The 26315-nt window shown below is 37.9% G+C and overlaps 1 protein-coding gene across 3 annotated transcripts in view; it reads left to right on the top strand.

The window, feature by feature from the left end:
• l1cama (L1 cell adhesion molecule, paralog a) overlaps nucleotides 1-25945 on the top strand; it is an 81041-nt gene extending 55096 nt beyond the window's left edge. For 2 of the 3 annotated variants that reach the window (XM_051097394.1, XM_051097392.1), the window contains 24 exons: nucleotides 3063-3185; nucleotides 3283-3453; nucleotides 5491-5605; nucleotides 5697-5881; nucleotides 6157-6288; nucleotides 8757-8900; nucleotides 9115-9226; nucleotides 9454-9614; nucleotides 10850-11009; nucleotides 11089-11213; nucleotides 11437-11538; nucleotides 11775-11972; nucleotides 12184-12254; nucleotides 16174-16399; nucleotides 16559-16674; nucleotides 16764-16989; nucleotides 17073-17195; nucleotides 18938-19108; nucleotides 19390-19503; nucleotides 19667-19816; nucleotides 21602-21733; nucleotides 21826-21898; nucleotides 21999-22010; nucleotides 22155-25945. In XM_051097394.1, coding sequence (XP_050953351.1) covers nucleotides 3063-3185; nucleotides 3283-3453; nucleotides 5491-5605; nucleotides 5697-5881; nucleotides 6157-6288; nucleotides 8757-8900; nucleotides 9115-9226; nucleotides 9454-9614; nucleotides 10850-11009; nucleotides 11089-11213; nucleotides 11437-11538; nucleotides 11775-11972; nucleotides 12184-12254; nucleotides 16174-16399; nucleotides 16559-16674; nucleotides 16764-16989; nucleotides 17073-17195; nucleotides 18938-19108; nucleotides 19390-19503; nucleotides 19667-19816; nucleotides 21602-21733; nucleotides 21826-21898; nucleotides 21999-22010; nucleotides 22155-22410 — 3398 coding nt within the window. In that variant the 3' untranslated portion in view covers nucleotides 22411-25945. The remainder of the gene's footprint in view (nucleotides 1-3062; nucleotides 3186-3282; nucleotides 3454-5490; nucleotides 5606-5696; nucleotides 5882-6156; nucleotides 6289-8756; nucleotides 8901-9114; nucleotides 9227-9453; nucleotides 9615-10849; nucleotides 11010-11088; nucleotides 11214-11436; nucleotides 11539-11774; nucleotides 11973-12183; nucleotides 12255-16173; nucleotides 16400-16558; nucleotides 16675-16763; nucleotides 16990-17072; nucleotides 17196-18937; nucleotides 19109-19389; nucleotides 19504-19666; nucleotides 19817-21601; nucleotides 21734-21825; nucleotides 21899-21998; nucleotides 22011-22154) is intronic. The other variant, XM_051097393.1, reaches the window with a different exon arrangement.
• Nucleotides 25946-26315: the final 370 nt, after the last annotated feature.

Here is a 26315-nt window from a genome sequence, read left to right as displayed (position 1 = left end):
CATTATAAAGTGACACGCTTACGATTGCCTGTTTGATATCCCTGACGTTACCACATGCAGTGAGTTTTCTGTAGAGAGAATCTGGCGCACAGCAGATAACAGCCCAAAATCAAGCCCCCTGCCCCCTGTTGTGTCATACGCACAAAATGACATTTAGAGGAAAATTACAGCTCATTGTGCATGCCAGTCATGCTAGCAGTTCAAAGAATTCCAGAACGAATAAAAATCCCCAATTGCTTCCCAATTAGCTATCAAACACAACAGTGAGCGGCACTTTGTACGTAAAAAACCACAACAAAACTATTGTTTTGACTAGCTATCTAGCAATCTACCTGTGTCCTTTACTCTATCCCGACCTCTCTGCCAGTTTCCCTGACAACCGTTACCTCAGAAACCAGTGTGAGTCGTGTAAGTGTGTCAGCGGGGACGACCACTCGTGGGATTAATATGTGCAGGAAGTGAGAGGACTCAGCATGAGCAGGGCTAACAATAGCCCACATATTATGAACTCCATACGCAGCTGGGCTGGCCACATTAATATGTGCGTCATCACGCACCTATTTCACATCATGACAAGCCAAGGCATCTTCTGAATAATTTTGGGCTAGTTATGTAGATTTTAATTGCATTCTGGTGTTCGTTTGTTTTGTCAGCTGTGCTGTGGATAATTACTTGCTAGCTAATTAGCACACTCCAGTTTCTCACAAGGATAAAATGTATCATAAACCATGACTTTAAATCTTCCTCATACACAACTGAGGATGAAAGTTTAGGGTCAGTAAAAAGTTTACTTTCAGTAAAAAGTTCATTTTCAGTTTTTAAAGGAATTAATACTTCTAGTCAGGATACATTAAATTGATCAGAAGTGAAAATAAAGACTTTTTAATGTTACAAAAGATTTCTGTTTTAAATCAGTGTTGCAGTGTTATTTTAGCATCATTGAGTTACTATTATAGATTTTATTCATATTTTGAAATAATATTTCATCATTGAGTTACTATTATAGATTTTATTCATATATTGAAATAATATTTTGTAATTTCATTGTGTGTTTTTGGAATTTGAATTAGTTTTCTTTAATTGTGTATATGTAACCACTTATATCATAGCTGGACAAGACTATTTTCAGCCAATATAGGCAATTTGCATTTTGTCTGTCGTGAGCCAGGGATTTCAACGATATAAGAGACTTGAGCCTGTGTCTAACAATTTAGGAGTTCTGAGCGATTTCATACTTTTGACTGCTGTAGCACCCCATCAGGGTGACTGGGACAAGCCTTGGTGACGCTGTAAACGGCGTGAGTACTACCATTCCTCCAAGTTTCAAGTCTCTACGACTTACGGCACATTTGATATACAAAAATGCGATAAATGTGATATTGCCCCCCAGTGCCCGATTTCTTTCAAATTCCTCACAGACCTTAAGGGTCAAACAGTTAAACAGGCCCACTGAGTTTCATTCCAGTCAACCTCCGTTAACCTTGTCTAATAGTTGCTCAAAATTCATTGGCCAGTGGTGGCCATGTTTTTTAAGATACGCAAATGTCCTTACAGACACTTGTGGCACTTTGAATAAAGACACTGCATACCAATCTTCATGTTGATTGGACAAATGGTTGCATAATTGTAGCCATTTTTATATTTTCACTTTTATAGCACCACCAAGTGGCCAAGCTCTTACATTTGCTCTTACATAACTGTTCTGAGTTTGCCAAAGATATCTCATTCCGTTCAAAAGTTATTTTGTTTTGGTGTCCCTTTTGTGGCAGTGAATTGAAAGTGTGGCAGTGATCTCTCCATAGAATCTTTCTGCACTGGTTTGGTTCCAACCAGGCACAAAAACTGGGACTAGTTCGCAGTAGTTTTTTCAAAAAATCCAAAATACCCGAAAATTTTGCTGGTGACGATCGAATTGCGTTTTGTCTGTCGTGAGCCAAAGATTCCAACGATATAAAATTCTTGAGCCAACTACAAACGGTTTAAGAGTTATGAGTGATTTCGTACTTTTTTTCGCTGTAGCGCCCTCTTCAGGGTGACTGGGACAAGGCTCAGAGACCTTGAAAATGGTATGAATACTACCATCTCTCCAAGTTTCAAGACTCTACGACTTACGGCACATTCAATATACAATTGTTTATGCCCTTGAAAAATATGATATTGCCCCCCAGTGCCTGATTCGTTTCAAATTCCTCACAGACCTTAAGGGTCATGAGTTAAATGGGCCCACTGAGTTTCGTTCCGATTGACCTCCGTTAACTTTGTCTAATAGGTGCTCAAAATTCATTGGCCAGTGGCGGCCATGTTTTTTGAGATATGCAAATGTCCTTATAGACACTTGTGGCACTTTGGACTAATAAACTGAATACCAAATTTTCATGTTGATTGGACAAATGGTTGCGTAGTTGTAGCCAATTTTTTTTGTCTTTTATAGTGCCGCCAAGTGGCCAAGCTCAGTATTTTTTTAATGTGACCTCAGATTGAGCTCTTACATAAGTGTTCTGAGTTTGGCAGAGATCTCATTCCGTTCAAAAGGTACAACCCTTTTTTTGGCGTCCATTTGTGACAGCGAGTCAAAAGTTCAACTTTTTTGATAATTATTGATATTCACTCTCCAGAGGTTCCAATCAGGCAAAAAAACTAGGACTAGTTTGCAAAATAGGCTTTTCAAAAAAATCCAAAATACCTGAAAATTTCGCGAGGATTCTAATGATATAAGACGCTTGAGGCAACAGCAACCAGTTTAGTAGTTCTGAGCAACTTTTGATTGCAGTAGCTCCCCGTCAGGGCGATTGGGGCGAGCCTTGGTGACGTTGTAGATGGTCTTACCATCCCTCCAAGTTTCAATTCTCTGTGACTTACGGTTTGGTCTGCCCGATCAGTTTTATGTGGAGATTGCTGATCCTGATTCTAACAATTACAATAGGGTTTTATCACTACGTGCTTGAACCCCTAATTACTGTATATATCATTAAATAAATGCAGCCCTGGTGAGCATTAAATAATAATAATCCCAAACTTTTAAATGGTAGTGTAATTTGAATTAATTCTCTGTTCTTTTGCAGACACTCCCACTCTACAGAAGGAGAGGAAAATAACGAAGAAGGTGGAGGAAGGCGAGAGTGTGGTGCTGCCTTGTAATCCTCCTAACAGCACTGTGGCTCCGGTCATCCACTGGATGGACAAGAGTTAGTCTGTTTTTAACCTAGTTTATCCTCTTAAACAAGAACCATGTCTCAGCAGTATCTATATATATGCACCTATATCTACATCTTTTTTTCTTAGAGCTGCGGCACATTCAGCAAAACGAGCGTGTGATTCAGGGCCGCGATGGAAACTTGTACTTCTCTCATGTGACTGCGGCAGACAGTCGGGACGACTACACCTGCAACACTCAGTTCCCCAGTGCGCGCATCATCGTCCTCAAAGAGCCCATCAATCTCACTGTTGTCCCCTGTAAGCATTAACACAAAGGATGCTGAGTGTCCTTGACTAACCTTTGCTTTTTCATAAAAACTTTTGGCCTGAACAGAGGAGAGAGCAAGGCGTTGAGTTGTTTTTAAAATAACACAGTGTCTTAAGATGCAATGCCAATGGTGCAAAACACTGAGTCAGCAACCAAAGTTTGTCTGGCATATATATACATAGACTAACAGAACAGATTGCAGAGTGCAAGAAAGGGTCCTGTGTAGGGATGAGCAAAATATGGGATATTCGCAGTGAATTTTGCTGGTGATATAGATCATTTTATTCACTTTCAATTTGCCATATCGTATCATAAAAAGTATCATAAAGAGCCTTATTTATTTCCCAATCCATCTGTTTTAGCAATCTATTCACAACTGTATGAAAGCATAAAAGTCATGAAAGCGATCTACCTATCCATCTGTTTCTTTTGTTCTGTCCATCCATCCATCCATCCATCCATTCATCCATCTATCTATCTATCTATCCATCCATCATTTCTTTATTCTGCCCACCCATCCATCCTTTGTTTCTTTTGTTCAGTCCATCCATCCTTACATACATTTTGTTTGATCTGTCCATCCATCATCCATCCATCCATTGTTTCTTTTCTGTCTATCTATCATCCATCCATAGATACATTTTGTTTGTTCCATTCTTCCATTCATTCATCCATCCATCATTTCTCATTTCTATATATTTTGTTTGTTCCATCCATCCGTTTCTTTTGTTCTGTCCATCCATCCATCCATCCATACACTTTGTTTAATCTGTCCATCTGTCCATCCATCATTTCTTTGTTCTGTCCATCCATCCATCCATCCATCCATCCATCCATTGTTTCTTTTCTGTCATCAATCCATCCATCATTCATGCATCCATCTATGCATACATTTTGTTTATTTGATCCATTCATGCATCCATCCATCGTTTTTTGTTCTGTTCATCCATCCATACATACATTTAGTTTGATCTGTCCATCAATCCACCCATCCACCCATCCATCCATCCATCCATCCATCCATCCATTCTTTCATCTATCCATCCATCCATTGTTTCTTTTCTGTCATCAATCCATCCATCATTCATCCATCCATCCATCCATGCATACATTTTGTTTGTTTGATCCATCCATTCATCCATCCATCATTTTTTGTTCTGTTCATCCGTCATCCATCCATACATACGTTTCTTTTGCTCTGTCCATCCATCCACCCATCCATCCATCCGTTTCTTTTGTTCTGTCCATCCTTCCATCTATACATTTTGTTTGTTCCATCCATCCATCCATCCATCCATCCATCCATCGTTTCTTTTTCAGTCCGTCCATCCATCCATTGTTTTCTGTCCATCCATCTATCATTCATCTATACGTACATACATTTTGTTTGATCCATCCATAGTTTTTTTGTTCTCTTCATCCATCGAACATCCGTCCATATATACATTTTGTTTGATCTGTCCATCCACCCATCATTTCTTTTGTTCTGTCTATCCATCCATCCATCCTTCATTTCTTTTCTTTCCATCCATCCATCATTCATCCATCCATCCATACATTTTGTTTGATCTGTCCATCCACCCATCAGTTCTTTTGTTCCATCCATCCATCCATCGTTTCGTTTGTTCTGTTCAACCATCCAACCATCCATTTTGTTTGATCTGTCCATCCACCCATCATTTCATCTGTTCTGTCCATCCATCCATCCATCCATCCATCCATCCATCCACACATTTTGTTTGTTCTGTCCTTTCATCCATCCATCCATCCATCCATCCATCCACACATTTTGTTTGTTCTGTCCTTTCATCCATCCATCCATCCATCCATCCATCCATCCATCCATCATTCTTTTGTTTTTCATTCTGTCTGTTCGTCTAATGTCATAAAAAGGCTGAAAATATTGATATATTATGCTGTTTTGCCCGGTCTTAGTCCTGTGTGAACACCCACTTACTGCAGCTGTAATTGTTCACCACGCTTTCTCTCATTTCCCTCAATAATTCTGTTTTTGTCTGTATCTGCAGCTAATTCAGTGGTGCGTAACAGAAGGCCACAAATGATGCGACCCACTGGCTCCCGCAGCTCCTATCTGGTGCTCAGCGGCCAAAACCTGGAGCTGGAGTGCATAGTTCAGGGCCTGTAAGTCAAACCTGCTCTGGCTGTTTGTCTTTGAGAGTCACTTCTTTAAAATGTGTCCAGTGTGTTTACATCCTATTCTCTCACTCACCAGGCCCTCTCCCAATATCCAGTGGATACGGAAAGATGGAGTCCTGTCTGAGTCCCGCACATCCAAAGAAAGTTATGATCGAGTTCTGCGCTTTAAGAATATCTCAGAGTCTGACAGCGGCGAGTACCAATGTACCGCCACAAATGTGCAAGGCATAATCACTCACACCTACAGCGTCACTGTGGAAGGTACTGCATGCTTCACACTGCCATATCACATCCTCTACAGATTTAGATTTAGATGTGGGGTGTGAACTTGAGAACATCGATGGGAGGATGACTTTACAAAAAAAAAAATTAAACTTTGCCGACAAAAGCAAGTCTAAGGCAAGAGTTACAGTGTTAGCTTACTGGTGTAGTATTGCTTGATAAAAATTTATTGGCTACTTTCTTTTCAGAAGGTTGCATGTGACTGTTGGCTGAGAGCTTTCATGATTAGTTGTTTGTGTTTTGTGCTGGTATAGCTGCCCCATATTGGACTAAAGAACCAAAGAGCCAGCTGTACGCCCCGGGAGAGACGGTCAAACTGGAATGTAAGGCTGACGGCATTCCCAGCCCTGAGGTCACCTGGAGCATCAATGGCAATCTTCTTACTGGTAATTGATTCAGTCAAAACACGATAATTATTTCAATGAGGACATCTGATGCCGATTTTCCACAAGTTGGTATGATTCTTTAGGGTCTTCATGAAACGTCTGCAACACATTGGTTAAAATTCCTCAGTGGTTGTGTAAAACAAAACCCTTTTTACTTTGTCAAAAACAGCTCTGTTCACAGCGACCTGTTTCGGTGCATGTCTCTGGGGTTTGTGAAGGAACTGCAAGGGGTTTGTTGTTTATTTAAAAGCTAATTTAAAAAATCATAAAACTGTAAAATTGAAATAATAAAATAAATAAATAAAAAAGTAATTGCTTTCCTGCATGTCATGTAAACATTAACCGAAATCAGAGAACTGTGACTGTGTGAATGTTTTGCTAAATTACTGAAATATTAACTTAAAATCTCAGGAGATACCTAAAATAAATATTTCGGTTTAAATGGCTTCAGATGAGAACAAATTTGGAATCACTGGCTTAAACTAATAGTTCACTAAAAAATGTTTCTTGTTTCATCATTTAGTTACCCTCATGTTGTTTCAAACTATACATTTATTTCTTGTGTTAAATATAAAAGAAGATATGATGAAGAAAATGGGTAACCAAACATTGGCTGGTAGCCACTGACCTCCATAGTAGGGGAAAAAACACTATGAAAGTCAATTGCTACCAGCAGCTGTTTGGTTACCAGCATTCTTCAAAACACTGTCTTCCATGATAAACAGAAGAAAAAATGCAAATGCATATGTGAGTAAATGGTGACAAATTTTTCATTTTTGTGTGAACTATCCTTTTAATGTATATTTTGCTTGTATGTGTAGAATAATCTTTGTTTGAGATATTGGTATATAGTCTTATATTGACATACTGAGGTATCTTTTTGCTAAAAATTACTAAAAAATAATTGTTTTCCTGAATGTCATGTGAACTTTAACCGAAATCAGAGAACTGTGAGCATGTGAATGTGTTGCCGAATTATTGAAATATTACCTTAAAATCTCAGGAGATACTTACAATAAATATTTTAGTTCAAAGGGCTGAGAAAAAAATGACTTAAAGGAATAGTTCACTAAAAATGTTTCATTTTTCATAATTTAGTCACCCTCATGTTGTTGAACACAAAAGGAGATATTTTAAAGAAAATGGGTAACCAAACATTTGCTGGTGGCCACTGACAAAAAATACTATGAAAGTCAATGGATTAGCAACTGTTTGGTCACCAACACTCTTTAAAATATCTTCTTCCGTGTTCAACAGAAGAAAGATATGCATGTGGAACAACATGAAGGTGAATAAATGAAGACAAAATTTTAATTTTTGTATGAACTGTCCCTTTAATGTATATTTTGCTTGTGTTCACTTTATTTTTCTCATAAGACTTGGCACGGCCATTTGTACGTTTTATGGTTCTGGCTTCTGGTCTCATTCACACCAGCTGTTCTTGGCTGTACATAACAACTTGTTTTGCTGCTTGATATTGCAAATTGTCTTAGCATATTATTTTAATGTATCATCTTAAAGGAGAAGTCCACTTCCAGAACAACAATTTACAAATAATTTACTCACCCTGGTGTCATCCAAGATGTTCATGTCTTTCTTCAGTCGTAAAGAAATTATGGTTTTTGAAGAAAGCATTTCAGAATTTGTTTTCCATATAATAGAATTCAATGGTGCCCTGATTTTAAACTTGCAAAATGTAGTTTAAATGCAGCTTCAAAGGGCCCTTAACGAACCCATCCATGGAAGAAGGGTTCTATCTAGCGAAACAATCTGTCATTTTTTTAGAAAAATAAAAATTTGTATACTTTTTAAGCACAAAAGCTTGTGTATCACTAGCACTGGGATGCACGTCCACAGCGCTAACGTTACGCACTATGGAATCACGTCTAAGTTCATCATCTGTGTACTCCAGCTCAAAAAGGTAGGATATGGCGAAAAACATCTAATTTTCGCCTACAATTTCAGAAAAGTAAGACATCGTTGTACCTTTTTGTTTGTAAACAGCGTTTTACTTTTTACTTCCACTTCCTTAGTCTTTGGATGTTTGCTTTGTAAACACTGGTTCTGTAGTTCCGCCTACGTCAAGCGTGACCTTTCAACCTGTTCCGCAGTACGTAGCGTCGTGGATAAGACCCTTCTTCCGCGAATGGGATCAAAATCAGGGGCACCATTGAAGTCCATTATATAGAGAAAAATACTGAAATGCTTTCCTTAAAAACCATAATTTCTTTACGACTAAAGAAAGACATGAACATCTTGGATGACAAGGGGGTGAGTAAATTATTTGTAAACTGTTGTTCTGGAAGTGGAGTTCTCCTTTAATTATGAACACACTGGTTTGTAGTGCATGTATAAACATGTTTTACCGTTTACAGCACGTTGTTATTCTTCTGGTTATTTCCCTATAGCAGGTTTGAGAGATTGGTATATGGTCTTGTATTGACATACTGAGGTGTCTTTTTGCGTAGATATTGACCCAGACCCCAGACGCAGTGTGAAACATGGCGTTCTCACTCTGAAGAATGTGGACCTCAGTGACACTGCGGTGTATCAGTGCAAAGCAGTCAATAAGCATGGATCTATCCTCATCAATGCCTACGTCTATGTCATAGGTAAGGGAATTTTTATAAATGGCACTAAAACAAGCTATTTTTGTTGTGGTGCTTGCTAAGACAACATACAGGTCCAGAATATTGTAGATGTATAGGTAAATTACCCTAGTAACCACTCAAAACACTTTAGCACCTGCATAGGCTGTCATAGCTATTTTGTCTGAGAATTCTAGAAACTAAATACATTTCTAATGTTTCTCTTTGGTTTTTCTAGAACTGTCTCCCCAGATTCTGACAGAAGATGGTCTGATGTATTCTGTGGCAGAGGGACAGACGATTGAGCTGGCTTGTGAGACCTTTGGCTCTCCACGGCCCAATGTCACATGGTGAGACAGACTCGATCCTGTGGGGTGTCCCTTCCTCAAATGCCAGAACTGGTCCAGCCAGCTGTCCTGATTATTGTTGGGGGGAAGCTGCTTTGTGGGGAGTCAGTTAGGGGAAATTAGCAAAATCACACACTCAGTATTCAGCATTTCAGAAAAAAATATCTGTGTACTCAACATTTTGCATTCATTTTGCAACAGGCTAAATTGAATATTTTGTGTGTTTACAGGGAGGGTGAGACCTGGGGTGCTCTTGTAGCCAACCCAAGGATGAGTCAGTTACTCGATGGCTCTTTACAGATCAGTAACGCCTCCCTTAATGACAGCGGCCAGTACACCTGCACTGTCAGCAACAGCAAAATCACCATCACTGCTGAGCTGGACGTACTCAGTGAGTTCCACATGCTTGAATATTAATGCCTTCATGCATTCTTGATTTCATTTCATGGGTTTCATTTCAGGTTTCATTTCTTTTGTTAATGTTCACTTTGGTTAATGTGTTTTGTGTTCTAATATCCTCATAGACGGGAAAAACGAAGGGAAAATATTATTAAATATTAATATTATGTGTATTGAGGCTTTTGTCACAGGAATGCAAATAGGTTAAAAATATAAAACTAATTTAGGATATATTCTCTGAAAGCCTTGTATTATCTTATATAAATTTGCTTCTTGTGGAAGTCTTTTCTGCTCATCAAGGCTGCATTTATTTGATTAAAATACAGAAGAAAACAGTAATATTGTGAAATATTATTGCGATTTAAAATAGTGGTTTTCTATTTTAATATACTTTAAAATATATTTTATTTCTGTGACGCAATGCTGAATTTTCATCAGCCTTTACCCCAGGCTTCAGTGTCACTTGACCCTTTAGAAATCATACTAATATGCTGAATTATTATCAGTGTTGGAAACAGTTGTGCTGCTTAATATTTTGTTGGAACCTGTGATATTTTTTTTTAGGATTCTTTGATGATTCAAACATTAACAGCTGTTATTTAAAATTGAAAAAGTTTGGGGCCAGTATATTTTTTCTTTCTTTCTTTCTTTGAAAAAAAAAAAAAGTAATACTCTTATTCAGCAAGGATGTGTTGAAATGATAAAAAGTGATACTAAAGACTTATATTGTTAGAAAAGATTTATAATTTGAATAAAGTCAGTTCTTTTTAACTTTTTATTTATCAAAGAATCCTGAAAAAAAGTATCACAGATTCCAAAAAAAATATTAAACAGCACAACAGATTGCAACGTTGATAATAAATCAGCATATTAGAATGATTTCTGAAGGATTGTGTGACACTAAAGACTAAAACGAAATAAACTATATTTTAAAGTATATTGAAACAGAAAACTGTTATTTTAAATTGCAATAATATTTCATAATATTACCTTTTTCTGTACTTCTGATCAAATAAATGGAGCTTTGTTGAGACTTCTTTAAAAAAAAAAAAACTATAAAAATCTCACTGATCCCAAACTTTTGAACAGCAGTGTATACTGTTGAACAGCATTTTTATTTTATTTATTTATTTTTTTTTTTACTGAAACAGAAGTCCAAAAAATACAGACAAAACTTTAGTTACTTAAAACTACGATATTTTTAAAAATAAAAATTTTGTCTCCCAGATAAGACAGTCATTGTCAAACCTCCTTTGGCTCTGAGAATCCAACGGGGGAAGCCTGCTACCCTCACCTGTGAGTACCAGGTGGACTCCAGGCAGGACGCCCCTCAAGTCCAGTGGAGGAAGGACCAACAGAAGCTCAGCGAGTCTTCTGATTCAGACAAGTATGTTTTTATACCTTTGTTTCCCTCAGAATGCTGTATAACATGATCTCATGTACATTATTAACCATAAATGTCTTAGGTACATGATAGATGAATCCACTCTCATTATACCTGATGTCGAGGAAGAGGATGAAGGGATTTACACCTGTGAAGTCATTACCACTCTGGATATAGCTGAAGCGAGTGGCTCCATCACTATCGTCGGTAGGTAACTTTATAATATTGCCGTTTCTAAACCCTTTTACGTGTCTGGATCTGTATTGCTGTATGTGTATTGCATGTTGTATGATAATGTGACCTACAGAAAGGACAAAAGGACATGTTTTGCTGTAGGGGGATTTAAGGAATAACCTTTGTGAAAAGCATAGATGCCTTGTTTTTACTAGCATCTTACCCCCTGACCTCTTTGTCAACCCTCATTCACTAGACCGACCAGATCCTCCAACCCAAATACAGATGACCGAACCTAAAGACCGCAGTCTCACTCTCAGCTGGACACCTGGAAATGATCACAACAGCCCTGTGCTAGGTACAGTATATGTTTTTCCTGTTTAGAGAACAGTTTCAAGTGTATGCAGACAGTATTTGATGCATTTTAGTCATTTGTACTACTTATTGATTTTTTGTCCCCTTTAAATGTCAGATGTTGTATAAATTAATGGTTGGACGAAGTGTAATATTGGACCTTTTTTGGACACCTAAGACCAGTCTTTTATAAAATCAGTGACATTTCCTCCTGTTCTATGTGTATGTTTATGTATCTAGAGTATTTGATTGAGTTTGAGGAGACTGAATATGAAAGAAAAGAATGGGAGGAGCTAACCCGTGTCCCAGGCAACAATCAGCGAACTACCCTTTCCCTAAAGCCTTTCCTTTCCTACCGTTTCCGAGTCATCGCCATCAATGACATCGGCAAGAGCGACCCGAGCATGTACACAGACGTCTTTTCCACACCAGCTGCTGGTAAGTTACACCGCACGTGTGTGCATGTGCGTGTTTACATAGCCCTAAAACAGAAATGACTTGTATTGCTACATCGTGATGCATTTGTTTTGTCCCTTAAATCGCTGTATGACACTTTGGATTTGTGTTTGTATCTTCTCTCAGCATGTTGCTGATGTGAAGTGACAGTTTTATTGCATCTTGGCACTAAATTATGATTCGTCCTCTACAGCTCCAGACAGTAACCCTGAAGGAGTGCGCAGTGATTCCATCAACCCAGGCATCCTTGTCATCACATGGAAGGTGCGTTGCACAATTCAGCGTTTAAAGAGACCAGAAATGATTCTGTCATCATGTATTCATCCTCAAACCTGTAATGTTTTTTCTATGGAGTACAAAAGAAATTGTGAACATGAGATGGGACTATCAAGTTCCAAAATAGACAAAAGTTCCAAAAAGAGTGCATATGACTTAAACATCATATTCCAAGAAAGAAAGTATACCTAACTAAAAAAGTAGTAACGCTACTAACTATATCTTTGGTAAGATGAGTAGTTGTGTAGCATGGCCAAATGTTTTTAACGTGTTTTAAAATGTCTTTCAAACAACTAAACATTCACGGTTGTTGTAGCATTGTCAGGTCTGATTCATTTTAGTGAATCAGTTCATTCTATACCAGTGGCGGCTACTGGTCTGTCAAATAGGGGAAGCTCATTTTCGGCCTACATCATAAAATTGTCTATTTATTTATTCACAAGAATGTGCCTTATTGTCATAAGTAAGTCACAATGCAAACAATCGTAAAAAAAAAGCTTTAGTTTTATTATGCAAAATATGATGTATTTTTTCTTTTAGTCAGATGCTACTATATAGTATAAATATTTTGCAATTTAAATAAGGTTATTATGGAGATTTATTTATTTATTTATAAAGTATTTTAATAGAAATATAAGGTTTCATTATGTTATGTTAAAATTTTTCAAGATTACTATTTATATATATATATATATATATATATATATATTTTATATTTATATTAATTTATAGTCATCCTCCATGTTAATATTTAATGTAGTAATCTATATATATGTATTGATTACTACATTAAATATTAACATCAATGAATGAATGAACGATCTAAAAAAAATATTAAACTCTGTAAAAGTGAAACAAGGAATGTGGTGTATAATTGTGTGAAATGTATGATGAAAATCAAGCAATTTCGCCAAGCAAATATAAAGAAATAGGTTGCAGCAGTTTTTATTTCGACTGAACTTGAGAAATCCGCGATGGGACTTAGCGCGAATAGCTCCAGCGATTCCTTATAGTACAAAATCGCTGTCAGTCAAAAGGAGATGCAATCTTTCGACAGACCCTCCAATCATCACGCAGAAGCTCGGAGTCCAGGCCAGCCCACTCCTCATTTGCTCCTCATTCACCCCCAGAGACGCTGAGCGTCCGTGGGCGGGACATAATCGCAGCGTTTATCCAATGACCGTCTAGTTTCAAAGCACTGAAAAAAAACGTTCAAAGCAGCCGCATTGAAGTCAATGGACGCTGGGCTTCAACGGGGAAATGCACTGTGACGCTACGGGAATGTATGAGAAGAAAATCAAGTCAGCCGACCTGCTATATCTAACTGATTCTGAACGAACTCGTCTTTGAGATGAACGTTTTCTAACGCATTTTTAGTCAATAAAATGTTAGTACAATAGTACATAATTTGACTATTAATTTTGTGACATTATAGGGGAAGCTGAGCTTCCCTTGCAGTCTTAAAGAAATCGCCACTGTTCTATACAGTCCCTTCTCTCATATGTAGTGTTAGAAAAGTCTGATTCATTCTAGCGAACGGTTCATTTTAAACGGACCTCTCTCTCATATGTAGTGCTAGAAAATTCTAATTCATTTTAGTGAATCAGTTCATTCTATACAGTCCCTTCTCTCATATGTAGTCTTAGAAAAGTCTGATTCATTCTAGCGAATCGGTTCATTTTAAATGGACCTCTCTCTCATATGTAGTGCTAGAAAATTCTGATTCATTTTAGTGAATCAGTTCATTCTATACAGTCCCTTCTCTCATTTGTAGTGTTAGAAAAGTCTGATTCATTCTAGCAAATCGGTTCATCTTAAACTGACCTCTCTCTCATGTGTAGTGCTAGAAAATTCTGATTCATTTTAGTGAATCAGTTCATTCTATACATTCCCTTCTCTCATATGTAGTGTTAGAAAAGTCTGATTCATTCTAGCGAATTGGTTCATTTTAAACGGACCTCTCTCTCATATGTAGTGCTAGAAAATTCTGATTCATTTTAGTGAATCAGTTCATTCTATACAGTCCCTTCTCTCATTTGTAGTGTTAGAAAAGTCTGATTCATTCTAGCAAATCGGTTCATCTTAAACTGACCTCTCTCTCATATGTAGTGCTAGAAAATTCTGATTCATTTTAGTGAATCAGTTCATTCTATACATTCCCTTCTCTCATATGTAGTGTTAGAAAAGTCTGATTCATTCTAGTGAATCAGTTCATCTTAAACGGACCTCTCTCTCATATGTAGTGCTAGAAAATTCTGATTCATTTTAGTGAATCAGTTCATTCTATACATTCCCTTCTCTCATATGTAGTGTTAGAAAAGTCTGATTCATTCTAGCGAATTGGTTCATTTTAAACGGACCTCTCTCTCATATGTAGTGCTAGAAAATTCTGATTCATTTTAGTGAATCAGTTCATTCTATACATTCCCTTCTCTCATATGTAGTGTTAGAAAAGTCTGATTCATTCTAGTGAATCAGTTCATCTTAAACGGACCTCTCTCTCATATGTAGTGCTAGAAAATTCTGATTCATTTTAGTGAATCAGTTCATTCTATACAGTCCCTTCTCTCATATGTAGTGTTAGAAAAGTCTGATTCATTCTAGCAAATCGGTTCATCGATTCATTCTAGCAAATCGGTTCATCTTAAACTGACCTCTCTTATATGTAGTGCTAGAAAATTGAAATTCATTTTAGTGAATCAGTTCATTCTATACAGTCCCTTCTCTCATTTGTAGTGTTAGAAAAGTCTGATTCATTCTAGCAAATCGGTTCATCTTAAACTGACCTCTCTCTCATATGTAGTGCTAGAAAATTCTGATTCATTTTAGTGAATCAGTTCATTCTATACATTCCCTTCTCTCATATGTAGTGTTAGAAAAGTCTGATTCATTCTAGCGAATCAGTTCATCTTAAACGGACCTCTCTCTCATATGTAGTGCTAGAAAATTCTGATTCATTTTAGTGAATCAGTTCATTCTATACAGTCCCTTCTCTCATTTGTAGTGTTAGAAAAGTCTGATTCATTCTAGCGAATCGGTTCATCTTAAACTGACCTCTCTTATATGTAGTGCTAGAAAATTGAGATTCATTTTAGTGAATCAGTTCATTCTATACAGTCCCTTCTCTCATTTGTAGTGTTAGAAAAGTCTGATTCATTCTAGCAAATCGGTTCATCTTAAACTGACCTCTCTCTCATATGTAGTGCTAGAAAATTCTGATTCATTTTAGTGAATCAGTTCATTCTATACATTCCCTTCTCTCATATGTAGTGTTAGAAAAGTCTGATTCATTCTAGCAAATCGGTGCATCTTAAACTGACCTCTCTTATATGTAGTGCTAGAAAATTGAGATTCATTTTAGTGAATCGAATCATCCTAAACTGTCATCTCTCTCAAATGCAGTGTATTTCAATTCCAGTTCATTCTAGAAAATCAGTTTGTCTTAAGCAGTCCTCTCTTTCTCATATGTCTGTAGACATTGAAATATCTGATTCATTCAAGTGAATCAATACATTCTAAATGGTCCTCTTTTTCTCTTATGTAGTGTTAGAAAAGTCAGACTTATTCTAGCGAAACAATTCATCTTCTCTCTCATATGTAGTATCAGAAAATGCATATTCATTTTAGTGAATTGGATGATCTTTAATGGTTCTTTCTTTTATAATGTTAGAAGGTCAGATTCATTCTAATGAATCAATTTGTCATAAACTGTCCTCTCTCTTTCATATGTAGTGTTAAAACAGTCATCTCACTCATATGTAGTGATGGAATGTCTGATTTGTTTTAGTGAAACAGTTTTAATAAACTGACTAAAAAGCATATGTATTTCACTATTCTCAATGTTTAAAGTTCTCATTGTTCACAAAAAAATAGAGTTTGGCTTAAAACTGAATCTGTGTTCTTGCAGGAAATGGACAGACGTAGTTTCAACGGCCCAGGTTTTCTCTATAAAGTGATGTGGAGAAAAGTTTTAGGCAGCGGTCCGTCCTGGCACACCCAATCTGTCGCCTCTCCACCCTTCTACGTCAAAGATGTGGGCAACTTTTCTGCCTTTGACATTAAAGTGCAAGCTATTAATGAGATGGGAGAAGGTCCAGAGCCCAAATCCACCATAGGATACTCTGGAGAGGACTGTGAGTTTGTCATGTTTGATATTTTTGCTGCTCTTGTAAGCCTCTTCCTGTAAGGTTATGCATCTCAATTCACCCCAATTAAACAATGATTTTAATTTAACGTTAATCCTGAAACAGACGTTTTAAAGGGTATCAGAATGTACTTTTTTTCTCTGTCAGACCCGCTTGAGGCCCCTTTGAATGTGGCAGTGGATCTGATCAACAGCACTGCCATTAAAGTGGTGTGGGCGCCCATAAACAGAGAAACTGTGAGAGGTCGTTTGCAGGGTTACAAGGTAAAGTACAGTGGTGTACTAAGATGAAAAATGTGAAAAATGTGAAATGTAAAATATCTTGACATATTATGTATTATTATATCCTATAGATTTATCTAATGCACTACGGCCCGGAAAGCAGACACCTCAGACGGGAGCGTGTTAGGGAGGGGAAGCCAAGCAACATCTCGTTTGTGATGACAGACAGTAATGAGGAGAAGAAGGTTCTGGGAGATCTGCAGCCCTACTCCCATTACGCACTGTCTGTGAGTGTCTTCAACAATAAAGGAGAAGGTCCCCAGTCTGACCCCCTCACTTTCCACACTCCAGAAGGAGGTAAGAATGAAAGACTGAGACACAAAAAAAAAAAAAGATGAAGAAAAGAGAGGGATTCACATCCTGTCATCCATTTTTTACAGTACCTGGTCCTCCATCATCTTTACTGCTGGATAGCCCATCAGAGACAGAAATGATACTGCATTGGACTCCACCCATCCAGCCGAACGGTGTCCTGAAAGGATACATATTACAGTATCAACAAGGTGTGTTGACTAACAATCTTATTCATTCTCATCAGGAGAGTGAACATTAAAGGGATAGTTCATGCAAAAATGAAAATTCTGTCATTAATTACTCACCCTTATGTCTTTCTAAACCCATAAAACATCTTTGGAACACAAATTAGATGTAGATATTTTTGATGAAATCTCACAGCTTTCCGACCTTGCATAGACAGCAATGCAACTACCACGTTCAAGGCCCTGAAAAGTACTAAGGACATCATTAAAATAGCCCATGTGACATCACTGGTGTACCTGTAATGTTATGAAGCTATGAGAATGCTTTTAGTGTGCAACACTAGACTGAAGACGACTGTGGCTTTAGAGACTTGTGTCGCCGCAGCAGTCCTCCTCTCTCTGTCTAAGTTCATTGTCTGTACTCCAGCTCAGAAAGGTAGGGTATGGCGGAAAACTCCATCTCATTTTCTCCTACAACTTCAGAATCGTCCGACATCATTGTACCTTTTTGTTTGTAAACAGCGTCTGACTTACATGCACTTCATTAGTCTTTGCACGTTCGCTTTGTAAACACTGGGTCTGTAGTTCTGCCTATGTCGCACGTAACCTTTGAACGTGATTCTGTAGTGTATAGCGTTGTGGATGCGCATTCCAGAGCTGCACAAGCTTTTGTGTTAAAAAGTATACACATTTACATTTTTCAAAAAAACTGACAGATCGTTTTGCTAGATAAGACCCTTCTTCCTCGGCTGGGATCAGAGCCCTTTAAAGCTGCATTTAAACTGCATTTTGGAAGTTCAAAATCAGGTGCACCATTGAAGTCCATTATATGGAGAAAAATACTGAAATGCTTTCCTTAAAAACCATAATTTCTTTATGACTGAAAGACATGGACATCTTGGATGACAACGAGGGGGAGGAAATTATTTGTAAATTGAACATCTTCTTTAAGAACTTCTTTTCAATGAAATTGTTTACCACCTTCTTCATTCTTTCAAGCATATTTATTAATATAAATACATTTAGATGAATCTTTATTAGGGCTACTAAAGTGATTCAGTCAAGAGCAGTGAATGATTTTCTGCCTTTCTTTTGTTGCTTGATTAACATTAATGCCACAGACAATAGGCTGCTGTCCCTTTAAAATCGGACACATGGATACAGTGTACTGATACATGTCCAATATTCTCTCAGCTGTTTATGTTAGACGTAACCGAGTGTGTTTATGTGAGTACTCATCAAAACGCACAATTTGACATCATTTTGTGTTTATTTCTCCGTTCATGAAAGAGTACTTGTGTGCTGTGTAAGAGGCGCTGCTTCGGTGTGTGCACAGAAATCCTCTTAACCTTGCACCTGAATCGTTCTGAATGAATCTCTTCCCAAATCGTCCCTCCCTAACATTTTTGTCTCGTTTTTATTCATTGACGAAAATGTTAATAGATTTTCTTCATAGTTCTTGTCATTCAAAACTAGTTTTTGTTTCGGTATCCTTTTGTTTTCGTCTGTGAAAAAATGTCGTTGACAAATTAACACAGGTCAGAAAGCTCTCGAATTACATCAAAAATATCTTAATTTGTGTTCCGAAGATGACCAAAGGTCTTATGGGTTTGGAATGATAGGATTTTTTGGGTGAACTGTCCCTTTGAGCATCAGAAAACCATTCAAAACACTACAAGCAACTGCAAAACAAGCACCACTAAACTATTTTTTAAATAATATTTCTGACGTGTCTTTTGTCTCTTTTTCCCCCCATTTCTCTGTAGTTGATAAGGAGGACAGTCCCATGCAAGTGGTAAAGATCAGTGACCATCTCGTGTCTCATTTCACCTTAAAGCTGGACCCTCACAGCCGTTACCGCTTCTACCTACGAGGCTACACTGCTAAGGGAGAAGGACTGCCAATCATCAGGGAGGGAGCTACAACACTGGATGGAGGTCCAGCAATTTACTGATCTATATCTAGACATATGTTGGGGTGGTTATATGATATATGAAATGTTTTCACGCATATTTCAAACACTATATACTAACCAGACATGATGAAACATACTTATGACAAGTTTCAGTGTGTCTACACTGAAAATAAGAGGAAATGTGGCATAATCGCAGTCAATTTAAAATGTATTTGCACAAATGAGTTTGTGTAACAAACAGTCATCCAGATTTAAGGGTGTCTAAGTCTCACTTGGTTTCTTTGTGTGTGTGTCTGTGAACAGTTCCACCCTCCAACATTAGTTTATCGACCGGAGAGACATCCGTCAACCTGACATGGGTATCGAAAGAAAGACAGAGGAACGTGGGATTCTTTATTCATTACCTGAAAAAGGATGGTACGTGCCATATGGACAGGAAGTGATTGAGGATGATTAAACACAAGCTTGTTTGTTGAATAGCAAAATAGGAAGTAGCAGCTTTAATATGTCTCATGCTAGTAACTGAGAGAGAATAAAAATTAGTGTTTTAATTTGTGTTGTATTCTGTTTATCTGTCCAGGTAAAGGCACATGGAAGCGTTCTGAAAGAGTGAACAGCTCTCAGTCTTTTTACACACTGCAGGGGCTCCAGTCTGGATCTGAGTACCGTCTGAAGATTGACTTTAAAAACAAAACTTTATGGGAGGACGAGATTCAGACATCAGGAGCAAGTAATTACAAAATGGCTCTCTTAATGCTTTTCATAAGAAATTACACTAATGTACACTAACAGTTAGGGTTGTGCCAATAGACGATAGTATCGTGCATGGATGATAGTAAGAGATATCGCCTGTTGCTGATGCCTTTGACGATAGCAAGACAATTATTATTATTATCCGTCAAAAAATAGACGTTAGGCGCCTAACTTTGGCGATGCAGTGCAGAGAACCGCTTCTGGGGCGCTTCAGAAACTTGCCGCAAGGTGGCTGGAATAGACACAAAGGCACAAATCACGATGAGTGGAAGGGGTGTTTTGGGTGGGAAGCATGCGATCTGTAATTGCGTGCAGTTGCTGACACTCGCAAAAGCGTGCTTTCTTATGCACGCTGTTTTTCCGGTTTTACTTTCACTTTCAAATTCGATCCTGTTCAGAAAGGAGGGGAGAGAATGGAAAAGGGGGGCACGGTAACTCGTTTTAGGGGGGCAACGGCCCACCTTCGCCCCACAGACGTGTGCAGTGTAAATAAGGGGTAAGAAATTTATTCATCGTACCTATTGTATTTACATATGGTACCGGGAGTGTTTTTTAAAGTGCATAAACTGACGCTAGACTAGTCAGTGATGATGTTCTTTGCACGTTTTCTGTAGCTGGTTTTTGAATAGCTAAGGAAATTGAAGCATTAGTACCTTACAATGTTTCTATTAAATTGTTATCATGTTAAGTCATATTGAAAACATTAGGCTGCTTTTAGCCTTATGCTGGTGTTGGTTCATTTGCCGGCAATGAAACTAATTAAGTAAATAATTAAATAAATTAGCACAATAATATTGTGTAGCGGTGATCTTACAGGCTGACAATAGGACGATATGAAAACGGAGCATATTAAATTTTTTATTTCAGATAAATGCAGATTTTTGGATCTTTCTATTCATCAAAGAATCCTGAAAAATATACTCAACTATTTTAAATATTGATAATAATAATAAAAATGTTTCTTGAACAGCAAATCAGCATATGTGATCCTGGATCACAAAACCAGTCATTTTTTCAAAATCGAGATTTATACATCATATGAAAGCTGAATAAATAAGCTTTTCAATGATGTATAGTTTGTTATGGACAATTATTTGTATTTGTTAGGACAATATTTGGCCGAGATACAACTATTTAAAAATCAGGAATCTGAGGGTGCAAAAAAAAATCAAAATATTGAGAAAATTGCCTTTAAAGTTCTTCAAATAATGTTCTTAACAATGTATATGACTAATCAAAAATTAAGTTTTCATACATTTACAGTAGGAATTTTACAAAATATATTCATGGAACATGATCTTCACTTAATTTCCTAATGATTTTTGCCATAAAAGAAAAATCAATCATTTTGACCCATACAATGCATTTTTGGCTATTGCTACAAATAAATCCCAGCGACTTAAGACTGGTTTTGTGGTCCAGGGTCACATATTAGAATGATTTCTGAAGGATCATGCGACACCGAAGACTGGAGTAATGATGCTGAAAATTTAGCTTTGATTGCAGGAATAGATTACATTTTAAAATATATTCAAATAGAAAGCAGTTATTTTAAATAGTACAATATTTAACAATATTACCGCTTTTGCTGTATTTTGGATCAAATAAATGCAGCAGAAGAGAATTCTTTTAAAAAAACATTAAAAATCTTACTTTCAACTGGTAGTGTACTGTTTTCATGCAGACCACAAAAGAAATCTTCCCCCTACAATATTATACAAAGTGTTGTATAATTCATACATAATTCCCCTCCTCACTTCAGAAGTCATGGAGGTGCGTCAAGGGTTTGTGACCGAGAGCTGGTTCATCGGACTCATCAGTGCCCTTGTGCTGTTGCTGCTGGTACTGCTCATTCTGTGTTTCATAAAACGAAGCAAAGGTGGAAAATACTCAGGTAAAAGAAGCACACACATCATTCTAATCAATTCAGTCCTTTGACACGACTAACAAATGCACAAATATCCCTCAATTTTATTCTTCTTACAGTCAAAGAAAAAGAAGAAGGCCAGATAGATTCTGAAGCGCGGCCAATGAATAATGAGGCTTTTGGAGAGTACAGGTGTGGTGAAGTTTGTTAGATAGATTACTGGATAAATTTTCTTTCCCTGTTTCTCACGCTCATCCTTTTTCTCCTAAATGCTCTTCCTAATGATTTGCAGATCGCTGGAGAGGTATGCTTTGCAGTGGCGCCTTGTTCTATTGCATGCCTGGATTTCTCAACACTTTCCCTTGCATGCACCGAGTGGAATTTTGGACTTAGTGTGCATTTATAGATTCATTTGTATTTTTCTTTCCACCTTCCTTTTCTCACGCAGTGACAATGAGGAGAAGCGGACGGCCAGTCAGCCATCTCTGTGCGAGGATAGTAAGCTATGTACCGACGACGCTCTAGATGACTACGCCAACAGCAACAGCGTACAGACCGAGGTCATCATGGACGAGTCGCTGGCCAGTCAGAGCAGCGGAATCCGAGATGTTCCTGACCCCGGGACTCAAGAAAGTTCCCCTCTAAATCCTGCCACAGCCATCTCCCACCACGGCCTGCCCAACTCCGCCGCCCTCCTTGACTAGCCGGGGCGAGACCGAGACCAAACGTGGATTCACACATGTGCCCACCTGTTGCAACCGCTCATGACTGACCAAATAATCGAAAAATCACAACAATGAGACCTACACACACAACGGATGCCAAGAAAACCATCCAGATGCACTGCTGCAACCTACTTCAGACGTAATTGGACCAACACAATGCTTTTAAGCCAGAAGAAAACATTCGACTGACATATACTGTAACAAATAGACTGCCATGCTCGTTGTTTACAGATATTATCTCTCATTTTATGATATCAGATAGGCTATAGCCGTTTACAGTTATAGTAATGTGACAAGAACATCTCCAGAAGAGACTTCTTTGATAATCCGATAACAAATAAAGTAGACGTCGAGCTACCACGGCGAACGCCAAATCAAATCAGAGTCGGATTCACGTGTTAGTCAATAAAAAGCGTTGCGGAAGAAGGGCGTAAAGGAGAAGAGAGAAGCTGAGGGCCTTAAAATCATGACTAAGTGCGTTGTGCAAACATATAGACAGCATGAGCTGGTTATACTGGTTGCAAAATTTAATCAACTTCTTGTGTTTTGTGCGTCTCTGCCATTTGTTTCTTTTTTTTTTATATTCTTTGACGATTTGCCTGAACCATTTTTAGAATTAATTTTGTATTAATTTATTTTTTTTTAACACAAGAATCAGTTTTGTGTCTTGTTTTAAAGGTGCTGTAAGTGACTGGTACAATCATCTTTCTCTGAGGAATTCCGCAGTGTGTTCTGACAAGATTTTTTTAGCCAACAACTTGATTAATTTGGTTATATATTACAGTATATGTTTGAACAGTGGCCAGTTCTTTTCAGAAATGAAAATTCATCTATTTTCTAAATGCATTGGTATTGTGAACACTAGGGCTGGGCGATATGGTAAAAAATCATATCCTTGTATTTTTTAGCTGAAATGCAATATATGGTATCTTAGTCCCCTCTGTTATGATTACAGATTTCCGTAGAAAGGAAGTAAAGGACGACGCAATGGCTCTAAGACGTAAAAATTAAATAAACACAAGAGCACAGATTAAGTGCATTATATTTTGATTACCCCATTACTGCTATCTAATATCATAAAATACACTTACTTTAAATTGTAAAACTTTTTAAAACTTGTACTCAGTCTGTTTGGCGGCGGCCACAGTGGCGCTTGTTGACGTTCACTGAAGTCTGTGAAGATAAGCGGAGAACAGCACGCAGAAAGCCCCTGACAGCAAAATGGAAATATTTTCATGACTTTCAAACGCTTACAGATGGAAACTAGATGTGAAGTGTGAGTTATGCACTGAGGAAAACACATTAAAGAGCGCGTTAAACTTTCAAACGCACTAAAGAGCGCAAGTAAGTTAGCGTCTCTGTCAGCAGCACATTCGTGTCTGAGAATCTGACGGGACATGCCGCTTTATACGTGTTAACTATATCTCAACAGTTGAATTATGTCTCACATTCAGGGCATTATGATTTATGTCTGCAGTAGCTCACTTTGTGTCCTCCGCTATTTTTCAGACGCGCTCGTATCAATCACTTTATGGACCGTTTTTCACGACGCGTCATTAATAGGCCATATTAGCGACGCGGAACGTAAACAATGCCACTGAGCCGAACGAAATTTGCTGATTTTTCCTGCTGAAAATGGTCAATTATTCTCATGTTTTGGGCTGTACTAATCGGTCGGACCGGGAAAAAACATTTGGAGTACTGTAAGATTGAAAAAGTTATAACAAATCAAGGAGAAGAGTGCAAAAAAAAAAAAACTGCCTGAGGAACAAAAGGCGCTTGTGGTTGGCCAAACTGAACCTGGATTCAAGGGCAAGAATCTTGACAGCATTTGTGTTTGTTCTTATAATTTCCAGTCTGGTAGGTGAAATATTAGGCAAATATCTTACTTAATACTGCTCGTACGTATCTTTACCACCTATTAACTTAGGTTTGTCAAAATATTGCGTCCTTTACTGCTTACTAAGTCCTTCTCAATACGATTAAGCAGCTTCTGCATGGTTTTTCCTTGGTTTAGACAGCATAAATTAACAGAAAACTTATTCAGTAGTACATTAACTGCACAATCCATGCTGTTGTTTACATCTGAGTATCGCCAAAATGGCCGCGCATCCGGGTAACCAGGGTTGCCAGGTTTTCACGACAAAACCCGCCCAATTGCTACTCTAAACTAGCCCAGTCGTGGTTCGCAGGGCGGTCCCCTGGTAAAAATCGCGTTCTGGGGATAAAATACACATTTTATGGATGGGTTCCATGGGCTAAATATCAGGTTTTTGGGGTCGCTTTAACCCGCTTCAACAGTGTTAAAATTCCCCAACTCCGCGGGAAAATAGCGAACTTGGCAACACTGTAGGTAACTGACCAAATCGTGACGCAAGTACAAACCCTCTATGTTGATATGAACGGTATATATACCGCCCAGCCCTAATTTTTAACTCAAAATTTTTATCAAAAAGTGTGTAACATTCTTCGAGGGAAACTGCAATGTCACATTCAGATCTCCCACAACAGATGGTCAAAACTAAGTCTCCACTCTACTTTTTTCTTTTTTGTTAAGTTCCATTAAAATTCACTTACAGTACCTTTAAGTCATCTGTACGTTGATTTCTTAATATCGTCTTGACTCAATAGAAGATACATATCGGCATCCCCTCAGTTAAGATGACATATTTCCGTAGTGTAAATACATGAGATGCAATGGCTCTACGACATAAGACCGTTTATAGCAAGCTGTACATATAAGCATCTATCAATTTAGCCAAATACAGTATTATAATCTCTTTCATCTCCATCGGTTCCTGTGCCTGCCTTCGACTACATACTCACCACCATCTTTCATGTTTATTTCTCCTTCTCCTCCTTCTGTATGTGTCTGTGTTCTCTTGTTTTCTGCACTGTATTAAACTGTACTGACTGGTTCTCTCTTGCAGTCCTGTTGGTGCAAAGCCATAAGAATACACACGTAAGGTGCGTAGATTTGAGGTCGTATTGAGTTAGATAGGGCTGTGAGAGAGTACGCCACACACATACAGTTTAGTTGGGTTACGTAAAATGCAATCATGTATCGGCTTGTGTCTTATTACACAGAATGTATGCTTTGTTTGGGTGGGAATCGTTCCTTACCAGTATACCAAATAGCATTCGTTCCCTTTTTCGCTTTTTGGTTCGTTTGTAAAACAAATATAGCAGAATATAGCACTGAGAGAATCTATGGCACATCTGGTATTTCTCAAGAGAGGGGCACAGGGGAAAAAAAAATCTCTTAATTTCCAGATGAATGTAAATATAGCCCAGATTGTTTGTTATGACGTTGAAAACTGTGTCTTGTTGATTGTTTTAGGTTTTTAAATTTGAGTTTTGTAACCTTTTTTAACTTTAAAGTAACTAGTTGTGATTTCAGTGTGGTAGACAAGTAGTGCATAGTTTTAAATAACTAAGAAAAAGTCCTTTGATAAATAAATGTTGCAGGTTCTGAAAAAAAAGCTGATTGGATAAAAGAGACGGAATTTAAAAACATGATTGCGCTTATAGTTTCCCGAGTGCTAAAAAATGGCAGTATTGTGCGTATCTGATTAAAAACTATTGCTGCAGAGGCAGCATGAAAGGAGGGACGCAGTCATCTTATTTGCACCACTGCACACACACATACACACACACTTCCAGGGAGCAATAGAAACACGCTGACTCAGATCTTTGAGACCACTGTCTTGCGGCGGGCTTTTGCAGTGATTCCCAGCCCTCTGGGACTGTCCGATCTGTGTTAGCCTCCCTCACAAAAGCTGTACAGACACACTCAGGACAAAAGTCTCTTAGAGATCTATTTTCTTACAGGAGGGGGAAGTGATGCAAATTCTATTCAACTCAATATTCAACTGAACTGCTGC

This window comes from Labeo rohita, chromosome 23, assembly GCF_022985175.1.
Source record: "Labeo rohita strain BAU-BD-2019 chromosome 23, IGBB_LRoh.1.0, whole genome shotgun sequence".
NCBI lineage: Eukaryota > Metazoa > Chordata > Actinopteri > Cypriniformes > Cyprinidae > Labeo > Labeo rohita.
Note: the sequence above shows the minus strand (reverse complement) of the source record. Positions and strands in the feature narration are given on the sequence as shown.